General features: G+C 41.5%; 2 protein-coding genes across 2 annotated transcripts; one reads left to right on the top strand and one right to left on the bottom strand.

Annotated features, from left to right (window-relative positions):
* Window positions 1-69: 69 nt before the first annotated feature.
* Window positions 70-9672, bottom strand: EIF2S1 (eukaryotic translation initiation factor 2 subunit alpha). Its single transcript, XM_014941743.1, has 8 exons — window positions 9515-9672; window positions 7317-7558; window positions 6637-6716; window positions 6017-6168; window positions 3786-3892; window positions 1821-1918; window positions 781-924; window positions 70-620 (listed from the first exon to the last, which is right to left on the bottom strand). Exons 1-8 carry the CDS (start codon window positions 9598-9600, stop codon window positions 495-497), a joined length of 1035 nt encoding a protein of 344 aa, XP_014797229.1. The 5' UTR covers window positions 9601-9672; the 3' UTR covers window positions 70-494.
* Window positions 9673-9916: 244 nt separating this feature from the next.
* On the top strand, window positions 9917-20612 carry ATP6V1D (ATPase, H+ transporting, lysosomal 34kDa, V1 subunit D). The gene is made up of 9 exons (XM_014941744.1): window positions 9917-10023; window positions 13230-13347; window positions 14473-14552; window positions 15944-16011; window positions 16653-16697; window positions 17152-17255; window positions 17658-17724; window positions 19141-19219; window positions 19837-20612. Exons 1-9 carry the CDS (start codon window positions 9983-9985, stop codon window positions 19976-19978), a joined length of 744 nt encoding a protein of 247 aa, XP_014797230.1. The 5' UTR covers window positions 9917-9982; the 3' UTR covers window positions 19979-20612.
* Window positions 20613-21423: the final 811 nt, after the last annotated feature.

Raw genomic sequence — 21423 nt, 5'->3', positions numbered from 1 at the left:
TTCAGGCATTATATTCACACCACTCTAGGCCATCTGACAAAAGAGGGGGGGAAAAAAAAAAAAAGTATCTTGGAGTTATATAGCCCAGAAATTTATTGAATATTTGCTCAAATACATTCTGTATAGAACTGTTCAGCTCGCTTGGTTTTAGTGCTCCCAGAAATATCATTAACAGATGCACTGAGCTGCAATCACCAATTAGGAATTGTTATGTATGAAAATACTAAGCACAGGGCTGCCACCTCCCTCTGGCCAGATCTATGCCTTCAATTTGACTAGGCATCTTTGCTTCAAAGAAGATTCAATTTGTGTAAGTTGTTGCATCAAATGTTATTTAAGAAGAGCTTTTCACATATTGGTCTTTTCAAAATGGTAAAACACTTCAAGTATTTGCATTTGAAGTTTTCAATACTGGAAACATTTCGTCCAGAGTGTTTGCAATGGGGTCTTTAATTTTTTCATATGGTCTGCTTCTTCTAAATATCCTGGAGTATTTAATCTTCAGTTTTGGCTTCCATTTCCTCAGCATCATCGTCCCCATCCACTTCAGCATTTTCCCTCTCCAGTCTTTCCAACTGCCTTGCAAGCTCAGTCTCATCTGTGTCAGTAACCACCTTAGGCTGAAAAAAAACCAAAACAGAACACATGGTAAGCTGTCATTAAGAAAGACCATATATATTTGTAGGCTCTGAGCCTACATATAGAGCAAGAGATAAAATACACCCTGAAGTCACACAATAAACCCCTGGAAAATTATTTTAGAATGTAATGTGTTCTTACCTCCATCTGCACATTAAAGACACCTCTCTTCTCCTCAATTTTTTCTTTAATTACAGCCATGGCTTGATTTAGAACAGACAGTCCTTCAGTTCTCTCCAGTGTTGTTGTAGTCATCACATAACGAGGAGGGGCTATCAGATTAATCTGTCATTGTAGGGATTACAGGGGGAAAAAAGAAAAAAAAAAAGCAAACTCAGTAACAAAGAAAGAAAAATCTGAAAGGCAAAGTGAGCAACAATGTCCTAAATATACAATTCACAGAAGAAGAAACATTTTTTGATTAGAACAGCCCTTTCTAGAAGTATAAAAATTTAGACAGAAATAGCAGACAAAGTGCACAGCCTGTCCAATTTCCAACACCAACATCAGTTATTTCTGCACATTATGTTTATTTAGACAAATATTTTGAAGTGGAGAGAATACCCAATTTGCAGATCAGTAAACAGCCTATCACATAATTTTTCAAACCGCTAAAAGACTGTAACAACCAGCATGTTGAGTTTTGTTGTGGCTTTTTTTTTTTTAAGATTGCTGACTAAATAAATTTTCCTTTTGTTATAAGAAACCATTTTCAAAGGAAAGCAATAGTTCACGTTTTTTGAGAACACTTACTCAGTAATGCATGCAATATCCTAAAATTGTTGGGGAGTAAAACTAGGCCTGGGTACATTGGCCATCCTACCAACACTCAAACATTTGTGGACCAAACATTCCTTTTCTTAGGTAAGCCCAAACCACGACACTGACAACGAAATTTGTTGCTCCCTACCTAAGACTACATAAAGGAGCACTAGGTATGTAATGTGCCAACACTAAACTTTAATATGAACAGAATAAATACAGCTTCCTGAGCTTGAGAAGCCACAGCGCAGTCACAGCACACAGCTGAAGTGTGTTATGCACCTGCTAGAGAACAATCAGAAAGCAAGTACGTGGCTTCCCAGCCTCAGCTGTGTGACTGTGATAACTGCAATGGCACAATACTGGTACCTGAGGGCATCAGAAAACATTGATTTTGACTTAATTGCTAAGACACTTACTTTAATGGGCATGTTCTCCGTGGAACAGTTCAAGCCTGCCCTCAAAGCTTCTTTTACTGCATCTATGCCTTCATAACCATAACAGGCAACCTCAATATCTAGGACAGAGGAATACAAATAATAAAACTTCCAAGTTACCAAAAGGTGCAATCTTTAAAGCTTTTTTAACTTCAGCTTTAATAAAACCTTTTAGCATCTGATATTTATCCACAATGAGCACCTCAATATCTCCTAAAGCTGAGGAAGGTATTTCACTTTCTTGACTTGTAAGTTGAGGTAAAAGTCTTCATAAATTCTTCAGATGTACAACATTTTACATTGTGTTTTGAAAAGCCAAGATATGAAATTATATACCTACATTCAGGCACCTCTCACCCAATAAACTCAACGGGAATAGTTATGTATTTCACATTGAGAGATGAACATTTAAAAGCAATAAATATCAGAGAAAACGAACGATCTATCAGGAAAAATAAAACTTGAATACCAGCACATCCACCAATTCATGGAATTCTGTCAACAATTACAACACAGGCATCACCTGGGAGCACTGGAATGATTTTTATTTATTTTAAGGTACATTATATTAACATATAGTTAAAGCAATAGTTAGTTATAGGGGTTTGTAGACATCTGGAAAATAAAGCATAGACTAGTGCTGGTCACATCTGTAATGCCCTGATTAGTCTAAAGACAAAGGTTTCTTTACCTATGTAGCAATGGTGCAAGACTAAGCTATGCAGAGAAATTAGTCTCACTCCCAGGTGGCTAATAACAACCTGCTAATTCTCAGCTATCACAAACTAATTCACAGAAGAGCATCCCAGGCAGCTTCAGGATGACACTACAAGCCAACAGAAAATTTCCACGCTTGCTTTGAAGACAAAATTAAAAACAACTTAGACGATCACAACAAAATAGGCAAGATGAAGGAAGTAAGAGAACATGCTTGTCACGAAACTTTAGTTTCAAAACTAATGAAGCACTATTTATATTAGCAATTTCATTCTTCAGGGCAAACAAATCCCACTTACATTTTCAAAGTCTATGTTAACTCACAGTGATCTAAAGCAATAGGTAAAGGAATTTTTCATTACCTTACTTTTTGCACTCTCTTGTTGACTTCACTGTTTTCTGGATATGGCTTATCTTTGCTTCTCTCCACAGTAATCAGCAAGTGCTAATGCTCCTCAATATACCCTTGCAGAACTGAGGCAATTTCTCAGTCTAGTTAAAAAAATGTGACTCTGCTCCCCTGACTATTTGTTTAATGGCAAGCATGCTTTTAGGCTGCTCAGTTAGCTGTACAATTGACAGTTTTAAAGTATGCCTTCTTAAGTAGTGCGGTCATGAGCTTTTTCTGCCTGCCCTGAGCTAATAAGAGACAAACAAGCTCATGCATTTTGTGAACACATTAGAGACATGCTAGGCTTGAGCTAATGTGTCTTGCTGAATGGCTTGCAATCAATCAACCAGTTAGAAATACACTCAGAGGAAAAAGTCCAAACTATTTTCACATGTTCATGGACAAGCGGCTAAGACATATGGCCAAACTGTGCTGGCAGAGATCAATCATCCTGCTAAGGAACCAAGAAACTTAACACTTTGAGTAATGAAAAAGAATACTGTGGATGCAGTAGTAACTTTAAAATATTTAAATTCATTGTGTACTAGTGCAACATGGCAGACTGCATTATGTATCAGCACAAGTACTTAGCGTCCCAAGGAACCTGCACTTTGGGGGGGGGGAAAAAAAGCCAAACCACCTTGGACTTTGAGACAGAGCCCACATTCTGCAAGTAGCCTTTGGTTAAGGTGTCTGAATTCTGGAAGAATGGTTCCACTCAAGTATCAGCACCACCAACACTAGTTTTAACTGAGTTTATAGTTTGTAACAAGATACACTACCTTGACTTACAGCGTCAAGAAGTGTTCAGTGAACACCTGGAAAGAACTCGAACTCACCAGCTCGGATTTTGACTGCTTGGGGTGTCAGACGTCTGTTAATATTGTCAATCAATACCCGCCTCTCTTCCTCTGTCAGATCTAGGCTGTCCAGGATCGCAGGGTCTCTGAGCCAAGGAAAGCAACGATACAGAAGTTATGCTGAAGCAGAGTATGGCACAACATTAACTTCTGGTACTACTTCAATATTATTATGCATAATTGCAGGCAATGAAAACAGGGAAATTTCTTAACAGTCCATTGAAATACTGGAAGAAAATAAATACAGCTATTTCCAAAGTATTTTCTATTGGAAGCATTTAATAATAAAGCAGAAAAGTAGTTTACTCAAGCCATTCCTGGAAGGAAAGGTCTGAATTTTTAACTTTTTGTTGTTGTTTTAAAGAAAAGTAAAGACTTCTGTCCAGCTCCATTTGTACATGATACACACAGTGAGAAATATCTAGCTGTTTGGTATTTATGTTCCTTCCAATGTGAAGATAAACCCACACTGCATGAAAGAGAATCCATGATGAATCTAAGGTTTTTGAATTATTTTAATGTTTCATTCAAATGCAAGATTTTTGTCATTCTGCACAGTAACCTAGACTCATTCTATGTTATTATGTACTGCTTTTGAACGGTGACTGGATCACAGACAGACACTTCTCTGCTGGCTACATTCTTGGCTAAAGAAACAGTAAAGGATTTTTAGATCACAAGCTAATAGTTTAAAATCCAGAGATGACAGAGGCAAACTCCTCTGATGTTTATCCATATAAATTAGCAGCTTTTGTTTGAAGAAGTGCTGTCAATTCTCTTTATTGCTGTTAAATTAACAATTTTATCCAAAATGTATCTGAAACAGACATCATAACCGAAAAGCTCCTCACAAAAATTGTTCCTGTTCTTCAGAGACAGGAGTTTCAGTTCTCTGAAAAGCAATATCAGATCACCTACAATACTACTAGCAGACAAACATGAACTAATATGGCCCAAAACCCAGAGGCAATACTGGAGACTGGTCTCTACTGATAAAAAAATGTCATCTTTCATTTTATATACTGAGTATAGACAGTAGAAGGGCCAAACATAAGCTAACGCGATTCAGAAATATGAAAGATTTTTTTACATATCAAAAACATGAACCCATATGGCAGAAGTGATTTATTGGACATGCAAATTCTGCTTCTTCATTTACAATGTATTCTGTTAAATCTTTGGGTTGATTTTATGAGCATTTGGTAGGTGTTCAACATATAGGTCCTGGATGTGCAATTTTTACTGATCGGGGGTAAACATAGTTTAAAATTTTGCCACCGGTATCCTGCTGTGTGAAAGCCCTAAACCCTAATCCTCAGTAACACGTAATTTCTAAAATTTTATTACTGCCACCTAGTGTTCAACTCCAGTTAACCACCCATAAGTTTATGTGCCATAAAAGAGCAAAATTGGAAATGTTTATTGAGAAATCTATTTTTGGATTGCCAATTTCATGATAGACTCTTTAGAGGGAAACCATACAGGCTAGTTCTGAAAGAAAATTAAAATACCAGACTTCATAAAAAATTAATGCAAACCTATCTCATTGGATATTCCCTTAGCATCATAATTTCCATCTCTTTCTGTTCATAATTCCATTTCTGAGTTCATGATCCCAATTCCATTCTTTAAGTTTGGAAGTATAGAGAAGTAACAAGTATGCTGCATTTAAAGAATAAAAACTCTGACGGTCAGCTGTGAGCAGAAATATCTTCAGCCACAGAGGTGGTTACTTTTAATAACATCTGCTTGGGACTAAGAACAGGCAAATTCTGACAGACAAACCAAGATCAGTGCTGCTGCTTCTGTTAGAAATGTCACTGGCTCACCTGTAGCAATAGAAATGTCTCCAGTATTTGTAATCACACGTTTCTTTTACACTTAAAACATAGTATTCAGCAATGCCTCAGCATCTCTCCACATCAAATTAAATTACTGCTTTTAAAAGCCTTACATACACAGAGAGGCAGATTAAAAGACAGATAAATTGAGCATTTGCGAACTTGAAGAAAGCAATCAGACAAGAAACCTACAATAAGCAACTGGAAGACCGATGTCAAAATTTACTAAGTTTAGTTGACAGCACATTCTACAACTCTAAAAAAAAATCTAAAACAGACCTCAAAAAGAGCATTATGATGGATCTATTCCAGGAAATACTCCTCTGTAATTATGAAATAAACCCCTAGAAGTAGAAAAGATGTCCTTACGAGACTGCATGCTTGAATGCATCATAAGCACCATATCCCGGTCTTTTGTACTTGTCATCAAACACCCAGGCAGTTCTCTGGAACAGACTCTCAAGCTGCTCATCCTTAGTGTACTCCAAGACTTCAGCAACGTGGCGAAGGATGCTGTAAACCTTGAACACAAAAGAGGTGTTCAAAAAACCCAAAACAAATACCAAAACCAAAGAAAAATTTAGAGTCAAAAGTAGTATTTAATGGTAAGCCGCCTGCTCAGAAGCGTAAGACCACACAGCTGTAAGGGTGGGAGTCAATGCCTTTAACTACCTGCATGCCATTTCAGTAAAATTTGTGCTAAACCAGCATATCCTTTTGGATTTCTGAGCATTTAAATGTACCCCTTTACATCACAAATTTTCAACTGACATCTTACTTGATCTGTTGATTAATGAAGAATCAGCTTACCAGAGCACTCACGAACAGTTGAACTGGTTATATATATTTGCACAGGTAAATGATAATTAGAGTATGCTTAATAAATTAGAACAATACTTTATTTTCATATCATCTTATGTCTACGCATTTTGGTTGCTCAGGAAAGAAGCTGGCAATGCACAGTGCCTGAATACAGGAAAGGAACTTACAGTCTTCGATTTTGTGAATTTGTCTTCACATTTGATCGCCTCCTCTGGAGAAACTCTTCTTTTTGACAAGTCAATATAACCTATTGGGGAAAACCATTTTGAAAGTGTCAGGCATTGTGCAAACTACATTTAACTGCTTCAAAAGTCTAACTGGTGCATAAAGAACCAGAGTATCTTGCCTACAATATCTCTCGGTTGCTACAGAGAGTAACATAACGAAACCTTAATGAATTTTATCCAATCCTGATCCAAATTATGGTATTAAATTATTCTTTCAACTGTAAATACTTGCAATAGTAAATCTTTTGTATGGCATTCTTTAAAAGTACTACCTTAATGTTTTCTCTGCAAACCTGGAAGAAATATTTCAACAATCAGTGGTCCATTTTTATGCTGCTGTATACAGTTCCACTTCACTACAGTTTGTTGCTCAAACATTGAGCTGATGAGGACACCCTTAAGTAAGTCTTTACCGATGTGATTGACCTTCATTAACCCAATACCCAAAAGACACAGAGGAAGAATGGTCACAAATATCAGATGGCACAATGATGGTCTATTTTGCTTAAGCGTCTTAAAAAAAGAACCCCTGGCAAAATCAAGGAATATGCAAGTCACATAGTTTATCAGCACTTCTCTATGAATTCAGTCTTGACATAGCCCGCAGTATCCCCAGATACCTTTCTCTTTGTCGACTCTTATGACCACCACGCATTCATTCCTCCCGATACGGATGAGTTTGTTTATGGAACGAATACGCCTTCTGGACAGCTCACTGAGAAGGATCATGCCTTCAATGTTGTTGTACTCCAGCAGGCTGACATAGGCTCCCATTTCGGCAATGGACCGAACGTTGACCATCACCACATCTTCCACCTCTGGAAATTTATGCTGGTAGAATCTACAGCTTAGTCCCGGCATTCTGGCATTTGAGCAGAAAGAAACAAAGATTTTACTGCACAGTACATCATTGACTTCCACAAACACAGTAAAAATCCAGTATGGACTAGTGAGGATAGAGAGGAACACCGGTACAAAAACCTGCAAATTAGGACAAGGCTTATGCAGTTCATACTTAGGTTTTAATAGAAATTAAACAATACATTAGCTAATATTTTAGTATCGCCGCAACTGTTTGCTAAGATGCAAATTTTTCATTTTGAAGTAGAAAAAGCTTGCTACCCAGACTATATTATCCACTTAAATTGTCATATTACCTATCCATAGCTAGAGAGAAGAGGTTTCAAGTGGTGAAAAGGGGGCACCGCACACCTTGCGTTCATCTAAATTCAAGAGTGTGTGTAAAATTTTACATCAGATTTTAACAGGAGCACATGGGAGAGAAGAAACCTGCAGTGCTCACAAAGGTATTTGTATACACATAGTAAAAGAGAATCTGAGAAAGTAGGAGGTCGAACGAAGCTTCTGTGGTACTGAGAAGGAAGAGATTCTACGCTCCAGGAGGTTTCTTACTAAACTCAGCACAAAACATTTGGAATAATCCTGTAAGACCTGCTCCAGAGGCCACGAAAGCCTCTCTGGCAAAGAAAGCGAAGGTAATAATCAGAAATTAGAACTAGCCTGACATGAACAAAGCGCTAAAAAAAGAAAAAAACACCCCCCCAACATATTGCTAGTCAGTCAGGAGGAACAAAAACCCTGAAAACCAAGAGAGGATTATTTCCTTAAACATTCAAAAAAAAAAAGCACAAAATTAATGCTTCATTCAACCATAACTCCTTCATTTTCCTGATGATGAATCCACATACTCATCACTGCTAACCAGGTCAGTACAACTTCTTTTGTCTATACCTAGAAGTTTCATACAGAAAGTTTCCTATAGAAGTAGGAGCCCTAAGACACTGAGTCAAATGCATCACTCCATCAGAAGGTTTGTTCTATTCACCATTCTGAAGTTTTACCCCTGATCTTTACAGCAGTGCTAATGCCTTCCAGCTATATGAGAATTTAAAAAGAGAGTAAGGTGGTAATGCCAAGCGCTACATACACATGGCCATACAATTCAGAAGACTATGTCCACCCTTATTTCCATTCTTAACTTTCAGAAAGGGGAAATACAGACAAGTATTACAAAAACACTCCTCTAAAGGTTTCATATCACTTCATATAATTTGAAGCTGAGCAAAGAACTACAAGATTAGTAAGAAAAACTTTACACTTTGCTTTTCTAGTCCACTGAATGCATTTTAGCTCAATCCTACACCTACTTATGTGACACAGAATAAAGACATATTGCAAAACAACACACCCCAACCGCAGCAAGTGAGAATGGACAAACACTACTCTGCGCACACAGCGTCCCACTCCTCTCTCCACAGACACGAGCTTTTTATTTCGGCCTCCTGTCCAGGGAAGCCTCTCGGGAGCCACAGGCTGCCCACGGCGCCCGCGCTGGGAACCACCCTTCCTAGAACGGTGCTAGAAACGCCTCCGCCGAACCTGGCGCACAAGTCCCTCCGGAAACCGGCGAAAATGGAGCCACTTCTGACCAGCGAGCCCTCCGGCGGCTGGAGCGCGGCCGACACACGCAACGCCCGACGAGAGCCGCATCCCGGAGAAGAGGAACGGTCCCCAGGGGGCCGGGAAGGCCCCCTCTCTGCCTCAGCGCGGGCGGGAGGCGGGCTGGCCTCACGGGGAGTGCGGCCGGGGGAAGCTCGCAGCCGCGGAGCCGGCCGGTCCCTTCCACTCACCGCCCCCCCTCCTCCCCGCCCGGGCCCAAGCGACCGGGCCCGGCCCTACCGCCGCGCCGCGTCCCCTCCCGACACGGCGGGCCCGCAGGGGTCCCAGCCAGGAGGAGCGGCGGCGGGGCCGGTGCCAGGCCCCGGGGCGTAGCTCGAGTGCCGGCGGGACCCCGTACCTGGCAACGGCCGAGAGGGTCCCGGAGTCTCGCGCTGGTCCCGCTCCTGCCTCAGCGTGCGCCTGGCCCCGGCTCTCACTGCGCATGCGCCAGCCCGCCCCGCGCTCGCGCCGCCGCACGCCATAGGCCAGCCCCGCGCCCCGCCAGCACCATAGAGTCTCACGGGCCAGACAGAAGGCCGCCCTTTCGCTAGAGCGCCCCCACCCGGACGGGGCGGTGAGAGCCACGCGGTGGGGGACAGAGTCAGAGACCTCCGGGTGTCACAAACAGACCCGGCAGCCAGTGACGTTGCTTCCTCTCCGTCGCCGGGAGACACGTGACAGCAAGGGGCTGGGCGCGGGGCGGCTGCGGCGGCATCCGGGTGCTCCCTCCGCCTGCCGCGGGGGCGGGGCCGCGTCACGTGAGGCCGGGGGCGGCGGTGACAGCGGCGACAGCTGGAGCGGCGCCCGCCGCGCCGCCACCGCCACCATGTCGGGCAAGGACCGCATCGAGATCTTCCCCTCGCGGATGTGAGTGTCCGCCGGGCCCGGCCGGGACGGAGCCCCGAGAGCGGGGGCGGGTTAGCGGCGAGGAGGGGGCGGCGGGGGCTCGGGGCCCGGGGCCGAGGCGGAGCATTCCGGGCTCCTCGTCCCAGCTGGGCTCTGGCGTGTTCCCTCTGCAGCGCTACAGGCCTGGGGCGGAGCGGCCGGAGAGGAGCCCGGCGGAAAAGGAGCCGGGGGTGCTGGTGGGCAGCCGGCTGGATGTGGGCCGGCGGTGTGCCCGGGGGGGCAAGGAGGCCACCGGCATCCCGGCCTGTGTCAGTGTGGCCAGCAGGGCTAGGGAAGGGATCGTCCCCCTGCACCGGGCACTGGTGAGGCCACACCTCGAGTGCTGTGTCCTGTTCTGGGCCCCTCACTGCAAGAAGGACACTGAGGTGCTGGAGCGGGTCCAGAGAAGGGCAACAAAGCTGGTGAGGGGTCTGGTGAACAAGTCTTGAGAGGAAAGACTGAGGGAGCTGGGGGTGTTAACCTGGGGAGAAGGAGGCTGAGGGGAGGCCTTATCGCTCTCTGCAGCTCCCTGCATGCAGCGCTACAGGCCTGGGGCGGAGCGGCCGGAGAGGAGCCCGGCGGAAAAGGAGCCGGGGGTGCTGGTGGGCAGCCGGCTGGATGTGGGCCGGCGGTGTGCCCGGGGGGGCAAGGAGGCCACCGGCATCCCGGCCTGTGTCAGTGTGGCCAGCAGGGCTAGGGAAGGGATCGTCCCCCTGCACCGGGCACTGGTGAGGCCACACCTCGAGTGCTGTGTCCTGTTCTGGGCCCCTCACTGCAAGAAGGACACTGAGGTGCTGGAGCGGGTCCAGAGAAGGGCAACAAAGCTGGTGAGGGGTCTGGTGAACAAGTCTTGAGAGGAAAGACTGAGGGAGCTGGGGGTGTTAACCTGGGGAGAAGGAGGCTGAGGGGAGGCCTTATCGCTCTCTGCAGCTCCCTGCAGGGGGTAGCCAGGGGAGGTTGGTCTCTTCTCCCAGGTAACAAGCAATAGGACAAAAGGAAACGACCTAAAGTTGCACCAGGGGAGGTTTAGACTGGATATCAGGAGGAATTTCTTCACAATGCTGCTATACAAGAGGCTGGCCATAAAGTGTTAAAAAAAAAAAAAAAGGAAGTAAAATGCATAAAGTACAGTGGACAGTCGAGTCATTTTCCAGATGCTGACAGCAAACTATTTGTCATGAAATCAGATGTCTCCTGACAAGGCTTAGGAAGCTGCCAGCATTGGAGTGAACTCAAACAAGGGAAGCTGATCTGCTAATAAAATTGCTGTTTTAATAATGCTATTCAGTTTCTCTTCAGAGCTCTCCAGGACAGAAAGACTTTCCCTCAAGGTGAAAGGCTATTTCAAATCTTGCATAAAATTGGGTTGATGCCTAGCTGTACTTTTTATAAAAACGTGCCTTGCAGGACAGAAAACCTCAAATGTAAAATACTAATTATTACCCCATGTATGAGCTCAGGACAGATGAAGTAACCGTTTATATGGAAATATTAATACATTACATGGTAAATGTTCTGTTTTGAAACTTAGTTCAGAAATAAATTATTGCATATACTGTCATCTGGTCTCACTCCTGCTCCTTGATATTGCTGTTTTCATTCAGTTTACATGTCCAAGGAGGCACTTGAGACAGTTTTAAGAAGCATCTGGTTTTGTGGGCTAATATGTCATTGTGGCAAGAAGGTGGTGATGTAAAAAGGCTTAATATTTACAAACCCTGTTTCAAAGGAGGGAATAGACCAATGGTGTGGATGACGTTTTGATAGAAATGTAAGTTGGGATGATAAAATAAAAATGGTCTGCATCTGCAACATTTTTTCATTTTGTTAACTGACAGAAAAGAATTTCACAATGTCTAGGGTTTTTTATCTGTATGAAGGGCTTGCTGGTATGAGCCTCTTCTGTACTGGGTATGATCAATTACAGAAGCTGCTCAGTCTCCTTGACAGTAAAGTCTCCTTGACATAAACAAGACTTTGTTTAATGGACTCTCAGAGCCTGTGAAATCTTGCTTGAACGAGAAGGTCAGCCAGTCTTTGGCAGGTGATGAACAGAGCAAACTAGTTCAAGGTGGTGACAGAGACTTGCTTGTTGTGAAAGTAAAGCTGCTTTTTTACTCTTTAACCCTTTTATCATAAACATTCAAAAAGTATTTGTGGTTTTCAGTTATAAGTATTTGGTAGACATAAATGGAGCTACTCTTATCACATGCTCGTAGATGTGGAAAGTAATGGATTCCACTGTGTAGGTAGAATCTTAATTACACTTATTTTTTCCAAGGTCAGAGAGGAAGTGTATAAGGCTTCTCTTCACATAGAGTTCAGTTGAGTATTGTCCTTTGTGTGTAGTGACTGTGCGTACAAAGTGGTAGCTTATATTAGCAAAGCTTGTGGTTTTTGTAGTACAGCTCCTGCTGTTCTAGTTATCTTATATCAAAAAGATTCTTCAAATTAAAATATGCTCCACAGCAGAGAGGAAAGCAAGGTTTGGATCCTTCTTCAGTTCCTAATTCCATACGAGAAACCTGGAAGTGTGCTACTGGAAGTAAGGATATACTGTGCTACAGCCAGCTTGTGATTATCCCTTTTACACTGATGCTACTTCTGATTGTCTTAAATAGCTTGTAAATATCCTGTGCAGCATATGAAGACATGGAACCATGGTACTTTCTGACTTTCTTGAAACCAGAGTGTATGGCTTCTGTATCTTGTTGCTCTGTAAAGTCAGAACACAGCATCAACAGTTATGAATACATGAAGAATTTGCTGTGTTGTCTGATTTTGATAAGCAGTAAAAGCTTAAAAGCAATACCAGTGTCACACTGAGAGTGGGCATTTGGAGTAGTTTGATTTCTGGTGCATTTCTGGTACTTGTAAGTCATCCAGAAAAATGAAAACTCATATTTCCTATTACGGAAGTGCTGAAAAACGACTCGTCAATTTTCCATGACCTTTGACTTTGCAGATAACCACCTCATAATTCTCACTGATGGTGGAGATAAATATAATAAATTCCCTTTATTTTAAATGGGAACATAAAATTCTGTCGTGAAGTGTCCATCCTGCATTGATGTTTCTTGGTTGCTTCATAATTTCAGTCATGTCAGCGTCAGAAAACTTTGCATAAGTATTTTTCCAAATCCCTTCAGATGATGCAGGACATTTTTGTTTATTCTTCTGTTTAACAGGGCTCAGACCATCATGAAGGCTCGTTTGAAAGGAGCCCAAACAGGTCGTAATCTCTTGAAGAAAAAATCTGATGCTTTGACACTTCGATTCAGGCAGATCCTTAAGAAAATTATTGAGGTAAGTAAATGAGAATTTTCTTCTGTTTGGCTCACTTTCTTAGAAATCTGTCTCTTCTGACAGTTGTGCACTCCTGTTCTGCTGACTTCACTAGGTAGGCTGGAATGTAGGACAACTTTGTGGATAACCTGGTTTTTGTAAGTCGTACTGAGGACAGATGAGCAGAATTAGTTTTCCTGGCTGCAGGGATATAGAATTTTTTTAAGAGTTAATATTCACCACCTTTATCCCTGCAGTCCTAGGCTCTGCTTTGTGTCCCAAGTTCCCTATCATCTCTTCTACGTAATAGGGAATTTGCTCTGATTCTGCAAAATACTTCAGGAGTGGATTTATCACGTTCTGTAGCCCCATTCTTGTTGCTTTACCTGGCTTGGGAGAATACTGCAGATCTATGATGTTTCCTGCATGACTGGGTACATGGTCTCCTTTATTAAAAAACACCAAGTCCTCCTTCTTCCTTAGCAACATGGATGACAAATGTACCATACTCGGTAGAGCCTGATACAGCTTGTTCTGTTCTACCCTCCTGGGTGGGTTGTAGTTGTTGTAGTTGTACTGTGTTGGCTGCAGCTGCTCCAGTATCCATGGTGATCAGTATTGTTTTGTTGCCATGCTGCAGGCAAGCTCTTGGCACTCTGCATCTTGTTTCCTGTAGACTGTCTAATACGTAAAGGCTCTTCCTTCTCAATAGTATGGTTTTTTTTTAGCTTCAAATGTGTAAAAATTGGGAAAAAATGGAGTAGGAGGAGAGCACAATCTCACAAAGCTACATACTCCTGTACATTGAAAAACAACTTCAGCTGTCTCAGTATTCAGTACAATATGAAGTAAGAGTGTTTTTCTACTGAGCCACTTTATTGTTGTGATTTAACCCCATGTAGTAGAATTTTATGATTCTGAAGACAGACAAATGTTTTGCCATTTTTATGAGTTTTACTCTGGGTCAGTGAAACAGCTGAAATATTTCATGTTTTGCCAGTCACTGTGAATTACGATTTGCAGTTTGAGAGTAAGCTATATATACGGGACCTTCTCATTCTTAAATTTGTGCTGTTCATTATTTATCCTGGAAAAGGAGTAATGATGTGCCTTGTGTTTGCTGCCTTTTTTTTTCCCTTTAAACAGACTAAGATGCTGATGGGTGAGGTGATGAGGGAAGCTGCCTTTTCACTTGCTGAGGCAAAGTTTACAGCAGGAGATTTCAGGTGAGGATTGCTGATTTTGTGGATGTCCTACCCCTGGGAAAGAGTGATCAACAAATTGTTGATTTATCTTTCACAAAAAAAGTAAAATTCTTAAATGCACTTTAAAAAAGGAAAAAAAAAAGATGGACAAAGTAGGACAGGATGAACTGAGTTTCATTAGGTAAAGGTGGGAGACCTTTAGGTAGAGATAGAGATCTAGACCTTTAGATAGAGAGATAATTGGCATGATGAAAATGTATCCTCCATTGGAAGCTAAACAAAATGGAAAGATCAACAGAATTTACTTTACATACAAATCCTTGATTTGAGGTGTTGCTTTTTGCAGCCTTGAATCTAAAATGTAGGGAAACAAGAATATATAGCAGAGTATTGGACCATGTATTATTTTGATCTTTCTTGTGAATTTGAGGGCTGGATATAACGTGTGGGGTTTTGTCCTAGTAAGTCATACAGAAACTTACTGTTCTTACCTCCTGTCTCATTGACCTCTCGTCTCGCTGGGGCTAGTGGGGGCTTAGGTCAGAGGGGAAACAAATCTTTTTCCTCCAGTAGGATATTTTATAACTGTGTTTTAAGTAAATTACAGTTCTAACTAGGGTGTTTGTGTAACTTACTCAAGTGTGTGTAGATTTTGTGTAGTAAAGTTGGCGAAGTGTTAGTGATTCAGCTGGTGGTACTACCAGTGATCAGACACAGCAGGAACCTGTGTGCTGCTGGAGAAAGGTCTCTTTGCCCTTTGATTTGGATGGGGTGCTCTTTCCTGCCCTAACCAGTCGCAGTGTTTAGCTATAAACAGTAGTCAGATTCCACCCTGTAAGCAAACTGTACTTCAGTGGAAGAGTTGGCTGTAGTGACCCACTCTTGTAAGACCTTAAGATACTTTAGAATTTTTCAAGATGAATTGTTGTACAAGCTTGAGTTTGTTAACGTGATAGAGTTAGTGGGTAAACAAACTCGTAAGTATTCTGAAAGAACAAATACATACAAACAAACATGAAAGGTGGCCTGGGTCTGCATGAAAGTCTTAAATTTCCTTTTATTGGGAAAAAAGTCTCACAGCTTGATTAGACTCAATGTTATTAAAATATTTTAAAGTAATTTGCCAGATATCTGGATAGTTTCTAACTATGCTTTGTATACTTGGTCTAAGAAATGTCTAAATTTACATTCCACAGGCTCTGCATCTTTTACATTTCCAAACATTGCTGGAAACCTATTTCTGTCAAAGCTTCTGTATTAGCTTTGAAGTCTGCAATAAATTGCAGAGAGAACTGAGCTGAAGATAATTTCTAAATCTTTACAGTTGTTTCGTAACTACTTCATCTTGTGTATAATGACTTAATGAAGCACTTCAACTTTCCTGATTAAGACGTATGTTTTCTTCCTTACAGTACCACTGTGATCCAAAATGTGAACAAAGCCCAAGTCAAGATCAGAACTAAAAAAGATAATGTAGCAGGTGATTTTTCCAGACTATGAGTATTTCAACACTTAAGGGGATTGTGGGAGTAGACTCTGAAATATGCAGGAATGTGTCCAAACACACAGTAGGAACATTTGTAATCTGCTGGTCTTTTTCACATACAGCAGATAACTTCTATATTTAGTTATTTACCTCATAAAATTAAATGAGCGTGTGTAACCTGCAGTCCAATTTCTAGATCTTCAGACAAATAGTAACTTCCATAGAGCTTTACTGAAAAATAGATTAGGAAATGAAATATCAAAAATTAAGTAAGTTTCAGGAAATTAAACATCAGTAATTGTCTATGAAGAAAACAAGAAAGATAAATCAGGATTGAACGCCTAAAATATTCCTTAAGCACAAGGATAAATCTGAACACTGAATAAACTGGAATACTTCCCTGAATTTTTCATAGGGCTAGATCTTTGTGATCTCAATAAAACTGAAGTCCCATAATAAGATGTCAGAACCAGCATGACTCAAATTATTTCAAGCTATATAGGAGGATTTTGGAAACAAAACTTCTGAGCTTACATAATTTATTAGAAGTAAATGGGGTAAAAGCGAGTTGTACTTAATAAATAAATTTATAACCCTTTATGTCTCTCACACACATTCTTGTTTGCTTTTGCCAGGTGTGACCTTGCCAGTTTTTGAGCATTACCAGGAAGGAGGAGACAGTAAGTACAAACCAAGCATTTTCTATCTGATGTGTACATAAGGCTATTCTATGCTAATACAAAAATATTTGTCACGTCACGTCTTGCCTTACAAGTCAGTTTACATCATAGGCATAGGTGTACTTACTTTTTTTTTTACTGATGCTTTTCCCTGTTCCTTTGAGATGGAGGGATAATTAGGGACCATAGTGGAGTTTTTCAGATGAGGCGGCGGCTTGTCTTGAATTACCAGGTGTTGAGACTGGTGGCTCTTACCGTGGACATGCACAACAATAATCTGTGGTAACATAAACCACTATAAAGACATTTTTTTAATGGGAAAAGGCTTTAGCTTGCCACTTGCTGAGTTGTCTGTATCCCTCTAGTTTGTAAAGTACTAATCTTTACCTAGTAAGAAAACACCATAGTAGCAATAGCAACAAATATTACTTGATGTTTTGGTGGTTTTTTCCAGGCTATGAGCTGACTGGCTTGGCCAGAGGTGGAGAACAGCTGGCTAAGCTGAAGAGGAACTATGCCAAAGCTGTGGAGCTGCTTGTGGAACTGGCCTCCTTACAGGTTGGTGGGAGGAAAAAAAAAATAGGAGGAGATCATTGGTTCCTCACTGTTGTGAAATGAAAGTAATGTAGTCTCTGTGATTGTAGCTCAATACCTCGAGCTGTACTATATGCTCCTTTAGCCCCAGTGCTGTAAAGTTGCAAGCCATAAAACAGTTACATTACTGTTTCAAAGAAGTCCTTATTCCTTAATGCTAAGAAGAAAGTTTAGTTGAAGAGTTGGTATTTGTAACTGCTTACGTGCAGTGTTCAGCGTGCTATGGACAGTAATAGAAACAATTCTGTTTTCTATCAGGAATGTAGTCTGTAATGGTGCATTACAGGCTTTGGCTTTGTGTATAGAATTGATGGAAATGCTGAATTTATCTTACTATGTATTAATTATTGAATCCTGTTCCATCAGACATCCTTTATTACTTTGGATGAAGCCATTAAAATAACAAACAGACGTGTGAATGCAATTGAACATGGTGAGTATTTTTCCATTTGGGATGCATAATATTTTTCTGTCTCCACGCAAGATGAGGAGCAGGGTCATGGAAACCGATCCTCTTTTGACTGCCTTCTTGTTAGTAGGGTTTCTAACCAGTTCAAGAATTCTTCAGAAGGAATTACAGTAAAGCATATTGCAAGTAGGAACAACAATTAGAAGCCCAGTAGAATGCACTGGAGAACACAGAGATAAATGAATATGCAAACATGAGGAAGCAATGAGGAAGCTGTATTGAGAACCTGTAGAACAAAAATTTCACAAACACATTCTGGAGTCTCCTATAGTGACTTTGTCTTACTTGGTCAAGTCTGTTGACTAGAAACAAAAGGCAGGATGTTTCTATGTGTTAAGGTGTTCCGATAGCTAGTGTAATAGCTTTTAAAACTCTAATGGTGGTGTCTAGTGGGGAGCTGGTGACTTTTTGTTGGTTTTGGATGGGATCACAGAGTAGGCCTCCAGAGATAAATCTTGGTAACCTGTTCAGGTTTGTGTTACAGGAAACAGAACAGTTCTAACCTCAATGCTCTGGTATTTTTCTTTAATCTGAATTGCTTGTCCTTCATGATCTTGATTGTCAATTTGTTTCTTGCACTTTAATTACTGCCTATGTACAATATTGTGGTGATTCCTTTTGCTGCAGTATCCAGGGTGCTTTGATTATTTCAGGTTTCTTTCCGAGTTGGTGATAGCTCAGATTTAATCATCTTTGTGTGTATGCAGTACATGATTCTAAACTATCCTTTTCAATACTGTTTTTCATGGACTTGTACCTTAGAATGTGCAGGCCTTATCTGCCCCTTATCGCTCTGCAAATTGGACTGTGGAAAAGGTTTCCTCTGCAGCCTTCCAAATAACTCTGGTAGTGCTGATAACAGCTTTCTCCTTTCAGAAAGTGATTCTGACACATAGTTTACCCAGTTGGGTGTTAAAGCTTTATCTCTTCCCCTGTGAGGGTATTGTATTTGAATATTTGTTCTCTTTATGGATTTTTTTTCAAACAGAGATCATCATTCTGTGAGTGTGATGGAAGAACATAGTTTTAATTCAAATCATGCCCACCTTCTGCAGGATCTTTTTTTAACCACTTCTATGGGGAAGAAGGACCTTACAAACAATCAGGGATCAGTGCTTACTGATTCCATTGCAGCTTTCAAAAGTACATGCTATGGGAAATTCTGTGATGTTCAGAGTCCTAGTTTAGTCCTGGACTTACTGAAGAAAATAATTACATGTACTTGTCTGTCATGAAATAGTATAATCTTCCATGAAAGATGTGTAAATGTCCCCTAGCCAAGAGAATTGCTAGATTGACGTTATCTGTGTACTGCATTAGATAAATTCCTGGCTAATATAACAGGCAGCCCAACAGTTTCCTTATTTATATTTTTTTTAGTGATTATTCCCAGGATCGAGCGTACTCTTTCTTATATCATCACAGAACTGGATGAACGAGAACGAGAGGAATTCTACAGGTAAATATCTAAAATGAGACTAGACTGGTCTCTCTTTCTCAAACAGACTGTTCCTCAGAAGAGCCCAAAGAGCAAACACTATTAATCATGACCTGGTTCTTACTGCACAGTGAGTCTCCAGCGCTGGGCACTTGGACACCTGCAATTACTCTCTGAAAGTTACAAGATGATTCCCTACCACTAAGATTACACAGTTGTCCTTAATGATTCCTCCAGAGGGAATGATGTGATACAGTACACTGAGGTGTTCTGCTTTAACGACACCTCTGCCATAGAAGTCAGTGTTTGGGCTACCTGAAGCAAAAATGTCAAACCTGAAATGAATTAAAGGAGAATTAACTTCATTAAAGACAAGCAAAGTAGTATAATGCAGTGCTTATGATCAAGAATATAATTTATAGTTTGATGAAGAAATGGGTTAAACTGCAGAGAGGAAGTTTTTCAATGGCAGCAGCTAGCAATGAAACCCTTTTGCCATTTGTTACAAGGATTTTCATTTCCTGGAGAACTTTTCCAGGCAGCTTTACCCTATCCAGGTTGTATGACATCTTTGCTGCTAGTGGGTTTTATGAAAACATCGTATTGCTTTCACAGACAAACCACATTTCTCTTCACAGGTTAAAGAAGATCCAGGAGAAGAAAAAAGTATTGAAAGAAAAATCTGAGAAAGAACGGGAGCTGCGGAGGGCTGCTGGTGGGGAACACGAACCGGCCAATCTCTTAGCAGAAGAGAAGGATGAAGACCTTCTCTTTGAGTAACCCAGCACAGTTGTTGTATTTGGAGCAGGGGACCCAGAATACAGAATGTCCAATTGCAATATAATTCAGGACGTGTTGCCTCAATGATACTTACGTGGCTTCTCAGTTGGTGTGTAAGTCTTGAATTGAGTGGATTGTGGATTTCTCTCAGGAGATTAGAAATCTGGGAGCTTGACTGCAGCATAGGAGGAAAAGGAGAGATGAGTCAGGTGCTTTACTGTCAGGAAAGCCTTCTACTGCACGTTCAGCCTGTTTCTTCACTTGGTAAGAATGACTGCCCATAGGTGTGGATTTTGCAGGATAGCTATTTTTGCCTAATTAGGTTCCTCTTTAATTGCTCCCCTTCCTAGTGCAAGCAGAGGAAAATGTTACTTAGGGAGGGAGATGCATGTAATGTTCTTTACTGCTGAACTATTAATGTTTAAGTTTCTTAAAGCAGGTGCCAGTACAGCTGAAGTCAGATGTCAGTAACTCTAGTTTTCTAACCTGTTGATGAAATCCACAGTCTTCTGTGATTTATTTTTGTTGCACGATTGTTACCATTGGCTTAAAACGTCTATGGTTTTAATTGGAGTTTCTGCCAACTTGTGTACTGTCTGTGCTAGAAACAAGTAAAAATTTTAAGTGTTAAATACCTGATGTCTGGCTCAAGTTGCTAGAAGATGGTGGTCTTAAAGGTTGTCATGTTGTCCTCTACTTCATCCCCTACCCTCATTGGGCATGTCTCTCTCCAGCCTGTGTCCTCCACATTCACCTAACCTTTACTGCTTTAGATAAGTAACCAAGGAGAAGTGGCTCCCTCCTGCCACAAACACATAGAATCACAGAATCTTCATGGTAGAAGGGACCTTTGAGATCATCGAGTCCAACCACAAAACCAAACCAAAACAAACACACCCACAGACACACACAAACCAACTATCTCGGGCACTAGAGCATGCCCTGAAGTGCCTTATCTACATGTTTCTTAAATACCTCCAGGGATAGCGACTCCACCACCTCCCTGGGCAGGCTGCTCCAGTGCCTGGCTGCTCTCTCAGTAAAGTAATTCTTCCTAATATCTAATCTAATCCTCCCCTGCTGCAACTTCAGACCATTTCCTCTGGTCCTGTCATTATTCCCTTGGGAGAAGAGGCCAACACCCACCCCTCTACAACCTCCTTTCAGGGAGTTGTAGAGGGCAATGAGGTCCCCCCTCAGCCTCCTCTTCTCCAAACTAAACATGCCCAGTTCCCTCAGCCTCTCCTCACAGGACTTGTTCTCCAGACCCCTCACCAGCTTGGCAGCTCTCCTCTGGACATGCTCCAGCACATGTCCTCATAGTGAGGGGCCCAGAACGGGACACGGTACTCAAGGTGAAGCACAAGGACACTTCTCTTTTGAAGCTGTACAGTACAGCTGAAGAGTAAGTCCATACTCTGCTGTAAGACACAGGTCCAGCTTGA

Source organism: Calidris pugnax, unplaced genomic scaffold (assembly GCF_001431845.1).
Source record: "Calidris pugnax isolate Ruff unplaced genomic scaffold, ASM143184v1 scaffold56, whole genome shotgun sequence".
NCBI lineage: Eukaryota > Metazoa > Chordata > Aves > Charadriiformes > Scolopacidae > Calidris > Calidris pugnax.
This window is presented reverse-complemented; position numbering and strand designations above follow the sequence as displayed.

What these genes read in the sequence shown, in the direction of transcription:
- ATP6V1D (XM_014941744.1), top strand. Translation starts at nt 9,983, where the DNA reads ATGTCGGGCAAGGACCGCATCGAGATCTTCCCCTCGCGGAT. An exon ending in TCCTTAAGAAAATTATTGAG is followed by an intron (nt 13,348 to 14,472) that starts GTAAGTAAATGA and finishes CCCTTTAAACAG; the next exon opens with ACTAAGATGCTGATGGGTGA. An exon ending in TTTACAGCAGGAGATTTCAG is followed by an intron (nt 14,553 to 15,943) that starts GTGAGGATTGCT and finishes TCTTCCTTACAG; the next exon opens with TACCACTGTGATCCAAAATG.
- EIF2S1 (XM_014941743.1), bottom strand. Translation starts at nt 9,600, where the DNA reads ATGCGCAGTGAGAGCCGGGGCCAGGCGCACGCTGAGGCAGGAGCGGGA. An exon ending in ACCCTCTCGGCCGTTGCCAG is followed by an intron (nt 7,559 to 9,514) that starts GTACGGGGTCCC and finishes CTCAAATGCCAG; the next exon opens with AATGCCGGGACTAAGCTGTA. An exon ending in AGCAGTCAAAATCCGAGCTG is followed by an intron (nt 1,919 to 3,785) that starts GTGAGTTCGAGT and finishes CCTCTGTCCTAG; the next exon opens with ATATTGAGGTTGCCTGTTAT.